The sequence below is a fragment of the Podarcis filfolensis genome (assembly GCF_964270895.1).
Source record: "Podarcis filfolensis genome assembly, chromosome: 2".
Lineage (NCBI taxonomy): Eukaryota > Metazoa > Chordata > Lepidosauria > Squamata > Lacertidae > Podarcis > Podarcis filfolensis.
The window spans coordinates 119,195,693-119,217,245 of record NC_139605.1 but is presented as its reverse complement, the minus strand read 5'-3'; the positions used below and the strand labels follow the sequence as shown (position 1 = coordinate 119,217,245).

The window sequence follows — 21,553 nt, the reverse complement described above, 5'->3', positions numbered from 1 at the left end:
GAATCCTGTGCAGGCTGGGATTCCTCAGGTTCAGCATCTGAATCCGAATCCCACGCCATCACAAACAGAACTATGTTTGGACATCCAGCGAACTAATACCTAGAGTTATAAAAATTGAGATTCAACCAAAGACACTTTTGGATTACAATGCCTCAAGACTCTTTAGCCCCATTTTCACGAAACATTTAAAGCAGTATCATACAACTTTAGGGACGCGGGTGGCGCTGTGGGTAAAACCTCAGTGCCTAGGACTTGCTGATCGTAAGGTCGGCGGTTCGAATCCCCGCGGCGGGGTGAGCTCCCGCTGTTCGGTCCCAGCTCCTGCCCACCTAGCAGTTTGAAAGCACTCTTAAGTGCAAGTAGATAAATAGGTACAGCTTTATAGCGGGAGGTAAACAGCGTTTCCATATGCTGCACTGGTGCTGGCTCGCCAGCTGCAGCTTCATCACGCTGGCCACATGACCCAGAAGTGTCTTCGGACGGTGCCGGCTCACGGCCTATAGAGCGAGATGAGCACGCAACCCTAGAGTTGGACACGACTGGCCCATACGGGCAGGGGTACCTTTACCTTTACCTTTTTAAATGAAAGTTAGTTAGATGATCAAGTAATAAATGAGGCAGCACAGAAGGTCTTAACAGAGTATTTTGTGAATAATAGTAATGGAGAAACAAAAATGAGTGTGGTGTGGGATGCAAGCAAAGCGTTGATGGAAGGATTCTTCATACAACAAAATAGTATTAAGAAAAAGATAACAGAGAAGAAAAAAATGGAAATTTTAAATCAGATGATGAAAAATGAGAAAAAGCTAATTAAAAAAACCAAATGATGTCAAAGTTAACCAAAATATTAATATTTGTGGATGCAGAGAAGGCTTTTGATAATATATCTTGGGAATTTATGATAAAATTTTTAGAATTAATGGACATGGGACAATTGTTTATAAGAGGAATAAAAGCAATATATTCAAATCAAAAAGCGAATTTGATAGTAAATAATGTTATAACAGAATATATTGAAATTATGAAAGGTACAAGACAAGGGTGTCCATTGTTACCATTATTATTCATATCGGTACTGGAGGTCCTCCTAAAGATTATAAGGAAAAGTGAAGAAATGAATGTGCTACCAAAAATATTATTTTTGTTCCAATCAATTCCAATAATCAAAGGGGCAGCTATATTTAAGGAGTGGCAGGAAATAATTTCAAGATACATCTGGCAGGGGAAGAAACCAAGAATTAAATTTAAATTGTTAACTGATATTAGTAAAAGAGGGGGCTTTGCCTTGCCAGACTTGAAGTTATACTATGAAGCATCCTGCCTCTATTGGTTGAAGGAATGTTGTTAGAAAATATTTAGAAGGATTTGATCATAGGTTTGGTTGGCACACATATTTATGGTATGACAAAACAAAAGTGCCTAAAGGATTTGGAAACCACATATTCTGAAGATCTCTATATGAAATATGGGATAGGTATAAAAACCTATTAGAACGTAAAACACCATGGTAGTTGTCACTTTTGGAAGCAATGAGTGTAAAATAGATAAATATGAGTAAAAATTGGACCACATATGAAAAGTTAGTAAGAGAAGAAGGAAATTACTATAAAAAGTTAGAACAAGCATTATTTCTTCCCATGAAAGACCTAATGAATAATATTCTGGCAAATGGAAAGCTACCGAAAACCTGGAAGGACAGCTTTATTACTCTTATCCACAAACAGGGAACAGATGCCTCAAACATGGCCAATTACAGACCCATTGCACTACTAAATAACGATTACAAGATATTCGCAGACATTCTTGCAAATAGATTAAAAATGGTGCTGAAAGAGATAATTCATAAAGATCAAACCGGATTTCTTCCCGGACGAATTATGCCATCCAATATTAGATGTGTGATTAATGTATTAGAATATTTGGATATTAAAATTGATAAACCAGCAGCTATTATGTTGGTGGACGCTGAAAAAGCTTTTGACAATGTGTCCTGGAAGTTTATGAAAAAATTAATGGAAGAAATCGGACTGGGAGAAAATATTTGTAAAGGAATAAATGCCATCTATTCGGAACAATATGCAAAATTGATCAACGGAAGAATTACTGAGGAGTGCAAAATAAATAAGGGAACTAGACAGGGCTGCCCACTGTCACCACTGATATTTATCTTGGTGATGGAAGTCTTGAACAATCAGATAAGAAAGGATCAGCTTGTTAAAGGCATCACTCTGGGAAACAAAACATATAAAATTAAAGCCTTTGCGGACGATTTACTTGTTATGACTGAAAACCCTAAAGAAAGTCTGAAAAGAGTGCTGGAATTGATTAAAGAATTTGGAGAAGTGGCAGGCTTTAAGCTGAATATAACAAAAACAAAAATGCTTGTTAAAAATGTAACCACAGAAGAAAAGGACGACTTAGAAAAAATATTGGGCCTGAAAATCTCCTCAAAAGCGAAATACTTGGGTATTTGGATCATCCCCAAGAACTTAAACCTATTTCAGGATAATTACACCAAAACTTGGTTAGAGATTAGAAAAAATTTTGTAACCTGGAGTAAACTAAAATTAACATTTCTGGGTAGGATTTCCATTATAAAGATGAATGTGCTTCCAAAATTAATCTTTTTATTTCAAATGATTCCAATACTGGGTGAAGCAGGTTGTCTCAAGATATGGCAAAGAGAAATTTCCAAATTCCTGTGGGAAGGGAAGAAACCTAGGATTAAACACCTGATCTTAATAGACATAAAAGAGAGAGGAGGCTTTTCCCTACCCGACTTAAAACTTTACTATGAGGCAGCCTGTTTCACCTGGCTAAAAGATTGGTGCACGTTGCAGGATCCGGACCTCCTGGACCTGGAAGGTTTTGACAACCGCTGGGGATGGCACGCCTACCTGATATATGGAAAAGCGAAAATTCATAAAATTTTTACCAACCATATAATAAGAAAATCACTCTTTGCTGTATGGGAAAAATATAAAGACCTGATGGAGCCTAAAGTCCCATGGTGGACTTCTCCAATAGAAGCCGTAGCAGTAAAACGGAAAAATACTCAGGAAAGCTGGCCGACATATAAAACACTTCTAAAAAATGAAGATAACCAAATAAAATTAAAAAACTTTGAGGAAATAAGAGAACACATCTCAGACTGGTTCCAATACCATCAGTTATTTGAAAAATTTAAATTTAAATCTGGGCTTCTTGCCCAGAATAAAATTTAAAATACTAACTGATGCAAAGGAAAGAGGTGGATTTGCCCTGCCAGACCTTAAACTTTATTATGAATCAGCAGCATTCTGCTGGTTGAAAGAATGGCTGCTTCTTGAGAACACAGACATTTTGGATCTAGAAGGTTTTAATAACGTTTTTGGGTGGCATGCATATTTGTGGTACGACAAGGTTAAAGCACATAAAGCATTTAAAAACCATATTGTCAGGAAAGCATTGTTTAATGTCTGGATAAGATATAAAGACTTACTTGAAAATAAAACCCCAAGGTGGTTATCACCGATGGAAGCAAAGGCTCAGAGAAAGCTCAATATGGAGGCCAAGTGGCCGAAATATTGGGAAATTTTGGAGCAAGAAGGAGACAAATCGAAATTGCAGAGTTTTGAGAAATTAAAAGATAAAGTGCGAGACTGGCTTCACTATTATCAAATAAGAGAGGCTTATAATTTGGACAAAAAAATTGGCTTCCAGGTGGAAAAATCAAAGTTGGAAACAGAACTGTTAGATCCCAAAACTAAGATACTTTCAAGAATGTATAACTTGCTGTTAAAATGGAATACGCAGGATGAAACGGTTAAATCTGCTATGATCAAATGGGCACAAGATGTTGGTCATAACATTATGTTTGCTGACTGGGAACAGTTGTGGACCACTGGTATGAAATTTACGGCATGCAATGCCTTAAGAGAGAATATTATGAAAATGATATACAGGTGGTACATGACACCAGTCAAGCTTGCAAAAATATACCATCTGCCCGATAACAAATGTTGGAAATGTAAAGAAAATGAAGGTACATTCTTTCACCTTTGGTGGACGTGCCCAAAGATTAAGGCTTTCTGGGAGATGATCTATAATGAAATGAAAAAGGTATTTAAATATACCTTCCTGAAGAAACCAGAGGCCTTTCTCCTGGGCATAGTCGGCCAATTGGTGCCAAAGAAGGATAGAACTTTCTTTATGTATGCAACAACAGCAGCAAGAATACTTATTGCAAAGTATTGGAAGACACAAGATTTACCTACCCTGGAAGAGTGGCAGATGAAGGTGATGGACTATATGGAATTGGCGGAAATGACTGGCAGAATCCGAGACCAGGGAGAAGAGTTGGTGGAAGAAGATTGGAAGAAATTTAAAGACTATTTGCAGAAATATTGTAAAATTAATGAATGTTAAAATGATGCTGGATTGAAATTAAGTGGCATTAGCAACAAGGTTAATAAGAATATGCAAAAATGGATTGATAATGGATGAAATCATATAGCTATAATATGTTAAGATATAGAGTTGAGATAAATGAAAGAGGGTAAGGATTTGCTGAATTGATTATGTAAATGGGAATACAAAAAGGGAAGGTGTGAGGAGGTCAAGGAAATAAGCAAATGAGCTTAAAGATTTCAAAAAATGGATTTGTTTTTTAATTTTTTCCTATCTATTTGTTTTTTGTATTTTGTATTTTCTTCTTTTTTTTCTATGTATTTTTTGTATTTTTCCTTATTTCTTCCTTTTTTTGTTTTCTTTTTATTCTGTAAACCTCTGTTTTTTGTAAAACCTTATAAAATATTTTATATATATATATAAAATTTAAATCTGACAAACAAATGGGGTTCTCAACAGAAATTTCCTGATTCGAACCTGATCTTATAAATTCTAAAAGAAAAGCTCTTTCCAAAATGTATCGACTCCTCCTTGATTGGACAGTCAAGGAGGAGGAGGTAACAGTGGCAATGGTGAGGTGGTCCCAGGATTTTGGCCATTCAATAACCATGGCCCAATGGGAAAATTTATGGAAGATCAATTGGAAATTCACAAATTGTTACACGATTAGAGAGAACTTCCAAAAAATGCAACATCGATGGTATCTAACACCATGGAAACTTTCAAAAATGTATAAAAATGTGTCAAGTAATTGTTGGAGATGCGGTGAATCAGGAACATTCTACCAAATGTGGTGGATATGTAGGAAAATACAGGTATTCTGGGAGAGTATCCATGCAGAACTGCAAAAAATGCTAAAGATCTCTTTCAACAAAAAAGCAGAGGCCTACCTCCTGGGAATAACAGATTTGGATATTCCACAAAAGAGGAAGGGTATCTTTTTATATGCGACAGCGGCAGCAAGAGTTTTGATCGCAGCGAAAGATTAAAGAGTAATGAAATCCCCTCTATACAAGATTGGATCCAAAAGCTGACAGAATATGCCGAATTAGATGGTTTATCAGAAAAAATAAAGAACGAATCAAAACAGGAATTTGTTTCAAAATGGGAGGTTTTCAAAGATTATCTGAAAAATAAATATAGTAGTTTAAATTCTGTTGCAGCATTCGAGGAACTTCAGTAATAATTGCAAGGTAGATATAAGAAATTAGATTTATTGAGAATAAGTTAAATTATGTTAAAAGTGTGTATTGGCAAAAAGTAATATGAATTTGAAATATGGAATAGACAGGAGGTTGGGTCTTTAGTGTCAAGACCAATAGATGTTTTATTGTTTGCTAAGAAAATTATGTGTCTATGGTTATTTTTTTGTAATTTGTGTGTAATTTGGTATTTGTGTTTTTTTTCTTTTTTTCTTGTTGTATAAATAAAAAACTTAAAAAAAATAAAATTAAAAAAAATGGAAGCAATGAGTGTAAAATAGATAAATATGAGTAAAAATTGGGCCACATATGAAAAGTTAGTAAGAGAAGAAGGAAATAGTTGGAAAATTAAACCTTATGAAGAGGTAAAAGAATATGTAAATGATTGGTTGCCCTATCGCCAAATTAATGAAATGTTTAAAGAAGATTTAAAGAAAAATGGATTTGGTTATATTAAGTCAAAATTTGAAATGGAAATATTAAATAACAAATTTAAAACGTTGTCAAAAATGTCTAAATTGCTGTTGGAATGGCATTTGAAAGATGAAGAGGTTAAGTCGGTTATGATACATTGGGCCAAAGACTTTGGTTATAATATACAGCTAAAAGACTGGGAGAAATTATGGAAAGAAGGAACAAAATTTACTGCCTGCCATGCTTTGAAGGAAAATGTAATGAAAATGATGTATAGATGGTATACTACACCAGTGAAATTAATGTATAAAATAAGCAATAAATGTTGGAAATGTAAGGAAAAGGAAGGCACTTTTTATCATCTGTGGTGGGAATGTAAGAAAGTGAAAGGTTTCTGAGAAATGGTTTATAATGAGATGAAAAAGATGTTTACATTTATAAAAAAAACCAGAAGCATTTTTACTTGGTATTGTAGGCTCTGACATTAAAAGACAAGATAAAAAACTGTTTTTATATGTGACAGCTACTGCAAGAATATTATTGGCACAGAAATGGAAGCAGGAAGAACTACTGGCGAAAGAGGAATGGCAGATGAAATTGATGGACTACGCAGAATTGGATAAGATGACAGGGAGAATTCGAAACCAGCGGGACCAGAAATTCTTGAGAGATTGGAGTTAATATACGAGTTACCTGAAAGACAATTGTAACCAACTGACTACGCTTGTAGGACTACAAGAAGTCTTGTAAGGAGAACTATATGAAATATTGCAGAAAATATTTATGAGAATGAACTTTAAGTTATGGATGATTAAAAGTAAAAGATAGGATAACAAATGTAAGATTAAGAGATGAGCTTTGAAAATCATTAGACGTGGTTGATGGAAGTCTCAGGCTAAAATAGCCAAAATGTTGTATAAAATGAGATGAGATGATATGTTCTGTTTGGAAAATATATGTAAAAACTAATAAAATTGTATTTTTTTAAAAAAAGAATTTGTTCGACCCTTTCCCTCTATTCTGACATATGTAGGAATAGAACAAAAATGTCCAATCATTTGTATGGTGGATGGGGAAAGACTTGGTAGGTCAGGCTTCCAGAAGACCTAGTGGACCAGCCTCCACCACATGCCATGTACCTAGAATGCCCCAGATCTTTTCTGTGAAGACAACAGATGCTAATCTTGCTGCACCCCAAGTTTCTTAACTGTGGTCTGCTCATACATCATAAAGGTATTCATAGGAAGGTAACTTGCAAAAATTCAGAAGGATGAGTGTAGGGGATTGGAGGTTATGATGACCAACCAACCAACCAACCAACCAACCAACCCACACCTTCCGTATTCTCTTAGCTTTCACCTCTCTCCCCCTGCTTTGTGGTAGCCTGCCTAGGTTTTCCCAGAATTTTGGGAGAGCCAGTGTGGTGTAGCGGTTAAGAGCGGTAGACTTGTAATCTGGTGAACCGGGTTCGCGTCTCTGCTCCTTCACATGCAGCTGCTGGGTGACCTTGGGCTAGTCACATTTCTTTGAAGTCTCTCAGCCCCACTCACCTCACAGAGTGTTAGTTGTGGGGGAGGAAGGGAAAGGAGAATGTTAGCCGCTTTGAGACTCCTTCAGGTAGTGATAAAGTGGGATATCGAATCCAAACTCCTCCTCCTCCTCCTCCTCCTCCTCCTCCTCCTCCTCCTCCTCCTCCTCCTCCTCCTCCTCCTCTTCTTCTTCTTCTTCTTCTTCTTCTTCTTCTTCTTCTTCTTCTTCTTCTTCTTCCCCTTGAGTATATCGAACACAGTTCTCAGTCCATGTTGGGTCCAGTCCTCTGCCCCCCTTCCTTCTGGATTGTGGGTCAGGGCCTCCAGTCTGACACCCCCAGACAATTTCTCCCCAGCTGCTTGAAACATAGGATCCCAGCTGCTTCCTCTCTGGCACATGGGGAATCTTCTCCCTGGAGATCTCCTGCCCCATATTCCAACTTAAAATCTTGCCACCAGGCTTTATCTGGGGGCACTTCCTGGGGGAACATTTAAATGATCCCCTGTTTGAGTATAGCAACGACAAGCGGGTTGCTAACTCATTTGAGTCCTGTCAATAATTATACCTTCCTAGTTGAGAATCCCTTTCTGTCCCTCTTAAAGAAAACACTGAATCATATTAACATAAACTACTTTACTTTCAGATTCATTCAGGTTGACAGAGTGGTTCCTGAAGGCAGGTTTAGGTTACATAACAGATAAACTATATACTAGATAGTAGTGAATCATGAGAAGACTGCAACCGAGCAGTTACCAGTTAAAACTCCTAGCAGCAACCAACCATCCGACCAACTGACAAAACTACCTGCCACATAGAGGCAGTTAGTCGTCTTGGAATGTTGGACTAGACTGACAGCTTTATATCCCACACTTCCTTCAGAATCCCTGGGCCCACCCCACCCACATGGTGCTCAGAATCCCCCACCCTCTTTTCCTTACTCATGGAGCTAAACAAAGACATATTACTTCCCCAGTGACTTTCTTCCCCCAAACCCAGAGGACTCTGGGCAACCCTGGTTGTTGCTGCCAGAACTGAGACAGGGCCCCACGCATTTCCAAAAGGGAATAATAATAATAATAATAATTTTTTATTTATACCCCGCCCTCCCCAGCCAAGGCCGGGCTCAGAGGCTGACATTTTCAGCCTCATAAGTACTCCCCCACCCTTACAACTCAAAAGCTTTGCAAAGTTGGAACTGAGGTCCAGCTGCTTCAGAAATCTGGCAGCAATATCTTCATATATATATATATATATATATATATATATATATATATATATATAATCACATACCGTATTTTTCGCCCCATAAGACGCACTGGCCCATAGGACGCACCTAGTTTTTTTTTTGGGGGGGGAATAAAGAAAAAAAATTTATTTCCCCCCCAGGCGCAGGGCTGGGGCGGGGGAAGCCCTAGCTTCCCCCGACCCCAGCCCCCAGAACAGGCAGCTCTCCGCAAGCCTTGGGAGACCGGCGCGACTTCCCGCCGGGCTCCCACGCCTTGCGGATATCTGCCTGAAGCCCAAGCCTGGTCAGGAGACAGCAGGAAGGCGCGCTGCACCTCCCCGCTGTACCCCAGCTTGTGGGGCTGGCGACGGGGAGAAGCGTGCTTCCCCCCATCGCCAGCCTCCAGATCAGGTCGGGAGACAGCGGGAAGGCGCGCTGCGTGCTTCTCCCCGCTGCCAGCCCCACAAGCTGGGGGACAGCGGGGAGGTGCAGGGCACCTTCCCGCTGTCCCCCGACCTGGTTTGGAGGCTCCCAAGGCTTTCTGAAGCTTGGAGAGCGAGAGGGGTCAGTGCACACCGACCCCTCTCGCTCTCCAGGCTTCAGCGAAAGCCTGCATTCGCCCCATAGGACGCACACACATTTCCCCTTCATTTTTGGAGGGGGAAAAGTGCGTCCTATCCTATAGGGTGAAAAATAAGGTATATATGATCTTTCAGTTCTGTTGTGGCTACCTTCCCACGGAGAGCCTCAAGGTCCATAAAAAACAACACCCTAGTGGTCCCAGGCCCTAAGGAAGTTAGATTAGCCTCAACCAGAGCCCAGGGCCTTTTCAACTCTGGCTCCGGCCTGGTGGAACGCTCTGCCTCATGAGACCAGGGCCCTGCAGGATCTGATTTCTTTCCGCAGGGCCTGTAAGACAGAGTTGTTCCGCCTGGCCTTTGGCTTGGAGCCAATTTGATTCCCTCCCTCCCTCTCTTTCTTTTTTCTTTTCCTTCTCCTCCTGCGATGAGGCTACATTTTAATATTTTAATGTTCCATTATTTTAATGTTGTTTTTTATTTTTGTTTTTAAGTTGTAATCATTCATCTTGTTGTTATTATTGCTTGTAAGCCGCTCTGAGCCCGGCCTTGGCTGGGGAGGGCGGGGTATAAATAAAAAAATATTATTATTATTATTATTATTATTATTATTATTATTATAGACTTCTACTCTAGAATTCCAATTGTAATGCAATAAAATACATTGTATATATAAAGATATAAAAGAAGCTATAAACTACAATAAAAAACAACTGAGCACCCTATCATGACACATTGCACTTGCTGCAATGGGTAGCAAAATGATTGAGTGGTCCAGCAAGACCTTCAGCAATTCTCAAGTGGTCCGTGGGAAGAAAAGTATCAGAACCACTGGTTTAGAACTTCAGAAAAGAGAAACAACAGAACATCGTTAATAGTGCAAAGACTTCCTTGGTTCATTTGGAGAACTGACATGTTTCTTCAGCATATTCTACACGGCTTGTGCTGGTTTGGGCGAAATGCATCTCCACAGGAAGTCAAAAATGGAGTCTGGCAAGTAAGAGAGAGGAACGTATAAGAGTTTGGCATCCCATCCTGGACAGTAGCGGATGCGAGGGGAGCAGGAGGTCAGGGCATGTTCTATAGAGTCAGTGACCGGTTGAAAGTTGCTGCTGCCGGTGAAGGAGAAGAATTTTAATAATTGGAGACCTGTGATATAGGAAACAAGAGAAAAGTTAGTGGTACAAAAATATATATGCATTTATTTCTGCATTTATTTATTTGATTAATTTGTATGTTGCCCTGTACCTGCACAGGAGATAACCTAAATATTTTGGGTTCTGAAAGGATATGTTAGCTTCTGGATTTCTCTGCCTAGGAGGTCTAAATCTAAGGAGGGGCATCGGGAACATTTTCTGTTGCTTTAAGAAGGAACCTTTAGCAGCAGCTGATTGTTGTTGTTGTTGTTTAGTCATTTAGTCGTGTCCGACTCTTCATGACCCCATGGACCAGAGCATGCCAGGCACTCCTGTCTTCCACTGCCTCACACAGTTTGGTCAAACTCATGTTCGTAGCTTTGAGATCACTGTCGAACCATCTCGTCCTCTGTCGTCCCCTTCTCCTTGTGCCCTCCATCTTTCCCGACATCAGGGTCTTTTCCAGGGAGTCTTCTTTTCTCAAGAGGTGGCCAAAGTCTTGGAGTCTCATCTTCAGGATCTGTCCTTCCAGTGAGCACTCAGGGCTGACTTCCTTAAGAATGGATAGGTTTGATCTTCTTGCAGTCCATGGGACTCTCAAGAGTCTCCTCCAGCACCATAATTAAAAATCTTTAGCAACAGGTGATTAGACAGTGTCAATATGCATTTCAGTCAGTAAGTGGGGCTCGATGGTTGTATCTAGGTGAGGGTTGCCATACGCCGGGTTCAGACCCCGGCAACCCACTGGCAGAGGAAGAGGTAGCGCAATCCCGGTGGGGTGCCATCGCGGCTGCTCCCCCCTGCCACACCCCCAGGACACGCGCCTTGCCCCAGCCTGCCCCCACCTGCTCTCCGCCTCCCCCCTCTGTGCCAGAGCATGAAGCTCTGCCACTGGGGCGACCTGGCTGTTCTCCCTCTCTGCAGCTTTAAAAAAAAGCATAAACTGGTCTCCTTTCTTAGAGCTGCCTCCCAGGATCAAGCGGGTAGCGGACACTGTTTTGGTGTGGGTGTCTGTGCATCTTTCTCTCCCCCCCCCAGTAATCTCTTCCCTTTTTTCCACTGTACTTGACCGTGTGTGTGCTTATGTGTGTATAACTGTCTCTTTGTGTCTCCTCTCCATCTCCCACAACTGATTGTGCTTCCCTTTCCGTGCAGTAAACAAGGAGCCCAGAGCAGCACCCTGCTGGCCCCACCCGCCCAAGGTCCTTTGCTCCACAACCGGAGTGTTGGCTGGGTTGGTCTCCCACCAGGGCCATCTCTCTATTGAACTTTATTACGGCCATTGGCCCATCACACAACAGTTTCCCATACCAACATAATGTACTTAAAACTCCAATTTTAAAACCGCCAAAACTTACAAAAAACAGACAAGAACCAAAGCAAAACAAAAACAAAAGACCAACATCATACATTACACTAAATTTGTAACATAAACATCGCCCTCTACTCATAAATTAGTAGAAGACATCAATGGTGATATCACCTAATTACATCCTAAAACATAGATCATAGTTTAGAGGGATTATCCGAGCCGCACAGGAGTCCGTTTCTCTTCTTTAGGGATAGAACGCTGATCAAGAATCTGGCAACCATGAGTGATCTTAAGGGGTCATCATCATTTAATAGATATCTCAGTTTGGCTTCATTTGTATCATCGGCAATTCCCTTTAGATATTGAGCAAGAAACTTGCTCCTGGCCGATGAATGAAATGCACAATCAAAAATTATGTGATGCAACGATTCCGGTGCCCCACAATTACAATCACATAAGAGCGATATCTGTCCATTGGAGAATCTATTTCTCAGCACGTTCGATGGGAAGGTGTTGAATCTTGCCTTTACAAAAGCATATCTATGAGCCGAAGAAGTTAAGGAATTCAAATAGTTTGGGAGCCTTAAGAGGGGTAATAAACCAAGGTTTAGAGGTGAGCAGGTACCATTGCCCAAGACCATTTTCTGCTGCAAGTCCATCTCCTCTAGTTTACAGGCTACTGTTCTTTTAGCTGGAACTATATCCTGCTCTAGTAATTTGGATGGGGAGATTCCCATTGCCGTAATTTTCAGTTGTAAATTTTTTACCCATGGGCTCTGGAAATCATCTCTCCACATGCATTGTATCAAGTACAAGTTTGGGAGATTGTGCCATAGAGATAACCAGTGACAAAGTATGTGCTTCCACAGAGCGTTTTCCAGGGATACAATATTAAGTTCCATGCGTAGCGCTGTATTACTTACACAGTTGGGCAGTTTCAATATCCCTCTTAAAAACTGATTTTGAATAACCTCTAGGTGGGATAAGTTGACAAAAGTCCCCCAAATTGAGATGGCATAAGCAATTGTCGGGATCACCTTGGCCTTGAAGACTTTCAACGCCGATGGGATATGAAGGGCCCCATCGGTGAAGAAAAATCGCAAGATCGCCAAGGAGATAGCTTTGGCTCTATTTGTAACATAGGCTACATGGGCCTTCCATCTAAGGTTATGTTGTAACCAAACTCCCAAGTATTGGAATCTATAGACTTGTTCGATGACTCTCCCATCAATTCTCCAATTATGGAGTTTCCGGCTCTTTGAGAAAATTAGAATTTTAGATTTCTCATAATTGATTGTAAGGGAATTTGCATTACAATATGATCCAAAAAATTTTAAGGCCCTCATAAGACCTACTCTAGAAAAAGAAAGGATGACAGCGTCATCCGCATATAGTAACAAAGGGCAGCGATAAAGTGCTAGGCGGGGTGCATGAATCCTTTCTTGAGCCTCTATTAGGGGAGTCCTCATGTCGCTTATGAACAAATTAAACAGGAATGGAGCCAATATACAACCCTGTCGGACACCTCTGTTAATGGGAATTGAATTGGTGAGATCGCCCTCCGGGGTGAGTCTCACTCTAGCCGCTGAGTTCTCATGGAGTTTGATTATTAGCCAGAGAAGCCTTCTGTCGATGCCCCAGCGGGTGAGTTTTTCCCAGAGGATGCTCCTGGAGATACTATCGAATGCTGCCTTTAGGTCAATGAATGCCACACAGAGTTGGCCACCCTTTGGGGTGGAATATTTCCAGGCAAGATGCTGTAAAATTAGAATATGATTTATTGTTGACTGTTTTGGGCGGAATCCAGCTTGTTCGGGCCCAATTAATTTTTTCTCTTCGGCCCATTGAATAAGTCTGTTCAACAGGAAGCGGGCATATAGTTTCCCCACTATTGAGAGCAGACTGATATTTCTGTAATTCCCCGGGTCATCTGGTGAGCCCTTTTTGTGGATTGGAACGATAACAGCGTCCTTCCATACTTCCGGGATCATTCCAGAGTTGTTAACGGCATCGAAGATGGTTGCCAGGGCTTTGGCCCACCAGTCCGCGTGGTATTTTATAGCTTCTGCCGGGATCAGGTCTGGTCCAGGCGCTTTCCCTGTTTTAAGTTTAACGATCAAGTCATGGATGTCTTCCGGATCGGTGGGGGGCCAGAGGGGAAGCTGATCTTGAGATTCATCTCTTGTGTTAACAGTACAGTCAGTTGTGGCAAAGTAGTTTTTTAAGTAAGATTCCCAAACCGGGGCAGGGATAATAGTTAAAGGGTATCTTTTAGTTCTTTTATTTACCAGGAGCCAAAATTGTCTGGAGTTCCGTGATGATGAGGCTTCTATGATTGCCCGCCATTGATTCGCTTGCCATTCCTGTCTGGCTCCCTTTTGAATTTGCTTGTAGGCCGATTTTGCTTGGAAATATTCTTTTGGCAGGACCGTTGCCCCGGAGGCTTTATACTCTTTGTATATGTTACCAAGAAGTTGTCTAGCCTGTTTACAAGCACTATTGAACCACAGTGCACCTATCTTCCTTTGTGTTCGATTTATTTTATGCGTCGGGACAGAGAAAAAAGACGTTAGATCTTCCGACAGGTTCGAGAATAGTCTTAGAGTTTGATCATGATCGTAATAATCCTCGATTAAGCCTGAGTATGCTTGTTTTAGTCGTTGTTGGAAATATGCTGAGTATTTTTGGGCCTGTAGTTCGGACCATTTTATACTTTTGATTTGCAATGCTGAGTTCGTAATCAAATGTGTTGGGTGTCTATCTCCATCTGGGGTCCAGTCTATAGTCATTGTGGCGACCAACGGTAGGTGATCGCTCAGATGAATATTTTCAACTTTAAAGTGGGAAAATTTGGGGAATATGTTATGAGATACTAACATATAATCCAGGACACTGTTTGCAGAGGAGCTTATGTGTGTAAACTCACCCGGTACGTCAGGCGGGCAGTTCCCGTTTAGAATCACTAAGTTTAGACGTAGTACCAATTGGTAAAGAAGGGTTCCTGCTTCATTTACCCTTTTGTCTTTGGAAAGTCTTTGATTATGGAGGGAGAGGTCATTAATGAATTCTGGGCTTATCCACCATTTGGCTTTGATTAAGGACTCCCAGTTTGTTGCAATGCGAGCATTGAAGTCCCCTGCTATAACATTGGGTATATTGGGGTATTTGGAGTGACAGAGAGTAAGATGTTCCTCCAAGATTCCCCATTTATTGTATAAGTCTGCAATGTTGCCTCCAGGAGGAAGATAAACATTTGTTATAGCAAGTTCAAAGTTTTTCCCCGTAATCAGGGCTGTAATTGCAAAGGTGGAAGCATTTACAAGCGTGAGTTTTGCCTGTATTTTCAAGGAAATTGCTATAACTAATCCTCCACTAGGCCGGCCTCCTTTAGTAGATGGGCATGCCGGTAATGATGTAACATCAAAACCATTAATATCTACTCTCCCCTCTTCCCATGTTTCCTGCAAGAGAATTACTTGGTGTGAGTTTATTAATTTTACAAGGTCCGGGTCAGATTTTTTCCCCTTCCAGCCTGCTATGTTCCAGCTTAAAAGGGAGAACGGGAGAGGATTTGACTGAGGTTTGGGTAGTCACAATGGAGAAGGGGGGAACGCTGATCTTGGTGGGTTGTCAAATTTAAAGAAGTCAGTAATTTTCCTTTGCCTAATAGTAGGTGACTTCTCTCCTTTTGGCACAGGTGTGCTTCTTGAGCTCTGCTCGCCCGATCCTATAGGGGTAGTGTCCTGGTTTGGTCTAGTCTCCTCTCTGAAATCCCTTATTTTATCAGAGAGCTTATCACCTAGGGGAGCAGGGATTAGGTCAGTACAAGTTTTAACTATTATTGGATTTTCCTTCCGTGGGTATATCATCTTATTTATATGGCCCAAGGGGTTATATGGCCCCACCCGCCCAAGGTCCTTTGCTCCACAACCGCAGTGTTGGCTGGGTTGGTCTCCCACCAGGGCCATCTCTCTCTCTCCCTCCCTTCTATGTGTCTCCTTATGTATCATATATGCCAAATTGAATCAAAGATCAAACGACAGGATAGGAATGGGTGTGATTTCATATCTCTCCAGATACAGACCTGAACGTGTCACATTAGCTAGGTTCTGCCCCCACTCCTAAATATAATCAGCATTGTAAATAGACTTCATGCCCCCCCCATCTCCATCAACCTCAGTCACTGAAAGGGCAAATGGTAAAAAAAAATATTTAGGATATTGGCCAGTACAGTGTACAAAATTTAGCCTTGTATGTTTTTAAAGGGGGGGAGGGGGAGATTACACACACACACACATGTGTCAGTGTGTCCATTGGAGGGGGGATGTAGTCGAAAAGCTTGGGAATCATAACAACATCTTACTGATGGGTGGGATTTGGAAACCAGCAATTTAGCCTGGTGGGTCTCAGGGTCTCTCTCTCTCTCTCTCTCTCTCTCTCTCTCTCTCTCTCTCTCTCTCTCCCCCCGTGTGTGTGTGTGTGTGTGTGTGTGTGTGTGTGCGTGTGTGTGTTCCACTGCAACAGTGGGACTTATTAGCACATGCTTTAATTGCAGGCTTTCGCACATTGCAAACCAAACTGAATTGTTCCCCCCGCCCATTTCTACTCACTGCGCTCAAAGTAGCACTGCCCATAGGCTTCCTTGATGTCAGAAGGGGCTTGGCTCCATGCATTCTTGTAGCTCTCTATCATGTTTGACTGTATGGGTGTTTTGAAACAACCGGGTTCAATAATGCTGACTCGGACCCCGAAAGGATGAATCTCTCGCCTGAATTGAGGAGGAAAAATCAAGAAACACATTTTGTTACTGAACCAGAATAATAAGGAAGATCATGATTTGGCTTCCATGGAATAGAACATCTTTCCTTAAAGAAGAAGAAGAACAAGAAGAGGAAGAGGAAGAGGAAGAAGAAGAAGAAGAAGAAGAAGAAGAAGGAGGAGGAGGAGGAGGAGGAGGAGGAGGAGGGAGAGAGGGAGATGCGGTGAAATGCAGCCTCATGTCTTCTTCTGTCTTGAGGCACCAGGGCATTGTCTATGACCCGGCATCAGGTATATTCAGACGCAGCCCCCAGGAGGTTGGTGCTTACAACTCTTGCTGGTACATTAAATTGTTTCCTCACGAAAAAGAGCTGACTTAGGTGTGCAAACCCCTGCTGATTACTTGGTAAGTCTCTGGTGCAGTCCACATGTCCCAGCACCTGCTCTTTAGTGATTGCTGTCCTCTGCTTGAAACTTAGCTGGAGAAGCAGACATCCCACTAAAGCAAGGAGAAAGAGGAAGATACAGAACTATCATGTTTACCTCAGGATGTCAGAGAAGGCTTCCACGCTGTACTTGGATGCGGCATAGGGTACTCCAAAGCATGCCCGTCGTCCCGCCATACTGGACATGTTGACCACCCTCCCTCTGGCTCTTCTCACCAGGGGCAGCATGTGTAGCGTCATGTCAATCATCCCAAGAAAGTTGACATCGATCATCCTTGCAACGCCATCTTTGGTCAGCCACTCACTGGGAGCTGATGGGGCACCAGTGCCTGCATTGTTCACCAAACCCCAGAGCCCTGTGTGAGAAGAAAAAAATATTCTTATTGTTCCAGGTTCCCACCTGCCCTAATAATTGGATATACACAATTCTTTGGAAATGTGGGTATATCTGCATTCTTGTGAGTGCTGTGTGTGTGCGTGCTATGCACTATATGCCAAGGATGACGCTGTTAAGTCAAGGCACCCATCTTAACTTCTATCCCACACATCTTTTGCTCACTTAGTGCTTAGGATCCCTGCACAGACACTCTTGCAACTTCAGTCATTGCCCTCTGTCAAATGAGCACAGCACTAAAGCGGAGGATAGTATGGAGCCCTGGGCATCAATTTGCACAGCAGCCACCTGATTTCCCTGCATGCTGTCAGAGAATGGAGTCTGTAGTTTGGGCCTACGTTTTGCACAGGTTGGTTAGGAGATTTTATAGGGATTTTGCTATAAAATTAATAAGACATAATACGTGTAGAATATAGCATGCATGGAACACTGAGAGGGTGTTTATAAGTGGGTGATGAGAGGAATAACTAAGAAAGAGGGGTTTGTATCATTAATAAATTATTTATATCATTTATTAACAATAGTACAATAATCTCCCTTGTTGTCTCAGTCTCAGCAGCCACTATGGAGAAGTTATCTTAATCTTTAGATTGGATCAGGCAGCATTTCTGAAGAAAAGGCAGCACATATCTCCTCCTCCTGAGTCATTTTCCTGGTGTGGATTGCAGCTCCTCCCAGCTGCTCTTAGGAGGAAAAATTCAGAGTCCAGCATCACCTGCTTGTCAGTTAAAGTTACCATTTTGTACCATCACTTACGGCTTTTCATATATGTGCTTTAAAGAGCAGCTTGATCTGTGGACATTATCAGGTGTCAATGTTTCTCTTCACACCACAAGGAGCTTCACCTGCTGATGTCACAGAATAAGCTGCTGTCAAAGGCACAAAGCAAATGTCTTTCAGATCAGCTTCTTATAGAGGTTGAATTAAGCTGATTGCATAGTTTTAATTTTTTTTTTACTCACTGATATTTGGATATTTGGATTAATTGTTTCTAATAAGTTTTTTGAATATTACTCGTTCATTTGATATATTTGGAGTCACTTTGGCGACATTGTGTGGGAAAGTGGAATAAAGATGCAGATGATACAGAAAATCCCTGGCCTGATCCATCCAGAGGCACTGGCTAATCAGTTTGAGGTTCTTCAACTGTTAGGATATTTCCATTCCACCTTAAAAGGGAGCAGGATGTTTGTGTCACAGCCTGCATATTTCCTGTTCACAGGATGTTTATGTTTTCTGTTGCTTTCGTTTTTCTCTTGGTGTCGAAGACACTGAAGCAGGCAGTCATGTTTTTTTGTTCTGATCAACGCTGAATAAAACTTGTAAATAATGCTCTCCTGAGTGCGACTTTTGCTGTGCATTATCTGCTGACAGAGTGTGCATGAGCTCAGGAATGTGGCAATCTATTTTCTGGAGCTCGTGTTGCTAATTGCTGAAACTGCGTATCTACGGGAGATCGGTGGACGTCCGGAGTCGACGTGGAGGCGGTGATGGCCTTTGTCTCCCTGGCAGTATCCCAACACTTAATTTTTTAAATTAAGATTAAAATCTTGCAGCATGGATTATGCTCTCTTGTATCTGTAGACATTATCAGATAGGAACATGTATCTTCATACAAAATGAAGTTTCACTGTGTGACTTCACAGAACAAGCTGCTGTCAAAGGCATAAAGCAATAATCTTTCAGGTTATTTGGCAATCCTAGTAGCTCTTGACAGAGGCTGAATTAAGGTGACCCCATGGAATCCTTCCCCATTCACTGCCTTATTGATTTTAGTTGTTTCTAATACTTTTTAAAATGGTCATACTATTTCGTTTTGATATATTGGGAGTCGCTCTGGCTACATTTTGTGGGAAAGTGGAATAAAGATAAGCAGATGATGATACAGATAATGCCTGGCGTGATCCAGAGCATGGAAACAAAACAACAAAAAACTACCTTTCTTCCCCACTTGATCTTTCACCCACTCTGTTGCTGCCGCAACGCTCTCTGTGCTGCTCACATCCAGAACGGTGGTTTTCAAGCGCTCTGAGGTGACCTTGTCCAGCTGCTCTGCCCCCTTCTTGGTGGTAGAGGTTGCCAACACCCGCAGACCCCGGGCATCCAGATGGTTCCCAAGGTGGTTCCCAAGGCCAGCGGAACAGCCGGTGATGAAGACATATTTCTCCATCAGGTTCTCCACCGTCTGTCTCTCCTGGTACCATCGGCGAAGGAAGTAAAGCCCCAGCAGGGCAGCCAGGTAGAGCCACATGGCTGAAACCAGCAGGCGATAAGCTTGCAAGAGTGGGGACACACAGGGACCTAGCAAGCCTTGGAGAAACCAAATCCCAACCCCTGCTCCACCATGAAGCTTGCTGCTCTATTTAGCCTCCCTCGCAGTGTTATTGAGGGGAAGGATGAATTTTGCATGAAGCAATGAGCTGCTTGGAGCAGAGGGAAGCCAAAAAGTATAAATAATAGGTCTAGCTAGCTTTTTATTAACTGAACAGCTTAATAAAGAGGAACAGTATGAGCCTATCTACATCTATAAATATTGTGCAAGCTCAGCATCAGCAGCCAACAGATCGTATGCCTTATTTTGCCATTATTGCACCACATATTGCACCAGACGGATCTGAACCAAAGAGAAGGGGCCATGCCAATGTCCTAGCAATGCCCCCCCCCCCGCTTAGGAAGGCATGTTTGCCTCCTGTGATGTTACTTTGGAATCATCATCAAACCTTTATTGCATTAGCATACAGCCATAGCAGGATAAGACAAAAATGCTAGAGAGAAGCAACCTAACAAGATTCAAACGATATTACTGGCATTGTGACATTTAAATTACCCTAAAACAATAATGTAAAAATTTAGTTGCCAGCGCCGGGAATCTAAAATGCAGATGTATATAAAACATATAGTGGCCCCAAAATAGGCTCGGCACATTAGGTTAAAAAGGCAATACAAAGAATTAAAACAGGTCCAGGTCTGGGACACACTACCCAGTCAGTGTAGCCCTGAGTTTCAAAGCCTGCACTATAAAGATTGCCACCCCACGTGAAATTTGGGGATTTGCATCCACAAGAAGCGATTTCAAACAGTCTTCCTTAGATGTGATGGTGGGCGGGATCAAGAGGAGGAGCTTAGTTCTTATAAGCTCATAAATAGGGCAGTAAAAAAAGAAATGTATGAAGTCCTCTACTTCATTGTGCATGGACATAGACGCTGAGTAATGGGGGTCTTAAAGTAAATCCCCTGCAAGAAGGCCGTGGGTATAGAATGGAAACGGGCCATGGTAAACGCTCTTCTCAAATTGGGCTCCGTGAAGTCTATCAAGTAGTTGGCCAGTGATCTTACCACTTTCACTTTAGGGAGCCACTTGGAGAGGCGAGCTGTGGTGGACTGTGCCCGGTCCATGGCCTCGTCTCTTGTAAAATCCAGGCCCGGATATTATGATGGTCCCAAGATGACAGCGTGTCAAGATCTGGGAGGGAGTAGCGTGCCGTGATAATCTCCATGGCCTTGGACCATTTGTTGTTATGAGCACAAGTTCAAAAGGCTTGCCTGGCTAGTAGGGAGCCTGGGGCATTGATTAATTTACAATAAAAACTAATTATTCTAATGTGGGCTCTCGCAACAATAGAGGGGAGGCCCAGTTCTGTTCTTAACTGTGCAGCAACCGAGCCCTTGGGGAGGCCCAGTAACTTTCGTGCAAAAGAGTTTTGTAGAATCTCGAGCCGTTGTAGTGTTTTTAAATTCCACCCCCAGATTTCAACCCCATACAGTAACATCGGGAGGACTTTGCTGATAAATGCTTTTCTGATTGGAGGAACCAACTGGCCGCCTTTTGCATAGAAGAATTTCTCCAAGGCTTTGATGGTTCTACGGGCAGCCAGGATGGTCATATTTAAGTGAGCTGACCAACTAAGCCCATGCTGAAAAGTGATGCCCAAATACTTGAATGCTGAGCAATATTCAATAGAGTGGCCCTCAAATTTCCAGAATGGCTTCCGAGTTTTTGTGCCAAAAGTAAGAATTTTGGTTTTGGCGAAATTGATTTTGAGGGAGTTGGTATCACAATATGTCATGAGCCCTCTGAGCATGTTGTTTAAGCCCTGCTTGGTTAAAGACAGTATCACCATGTCGTCCGCATAGAGTAATATGGGGATCTTGCGCTGTTGTAAAGAGGG

General features: G+C 41.9%; 2 protein-coding genes across 2 annotated transcripts in view; both read right to left on the bottom strand.

Moving 5' to 3' along the window:
- The window catches only part of PRIM1 (DNA primase subunit 1), a 94,499-nt gene that overhangs the window by 62,418 nt on the left and 10,528 nt on the right, over positions 1–21,553 (bottom strand). The window lies entirely within an intron of this gene.
- On the bottom strand, positions 10,214–20,014 carry LOC310755929 (17-beta-hydroxysteroid dehydrogenase type 6-like). Its single transcript, XM_083599457.1, has 5 exons — positions 19,867–20,014; positions 19,323–19,752; positions 17,088–17,346; positions 16,397–16,554; positions 10,214–10,487 (listed from the first exon to the last, which is right to left on the bottom strand). Exons 2-5 carry the CDS (start codon positions 19,633–19,635, stop codon positions 10,270–10,272), a joined length of 948 nt encoding a protein of 315 aa, XP_083455583.1. The 5' UTR covers positions 19,636–19,752; positions 19,867–20,014; the 3' UTR covers positions 10,214–10,269.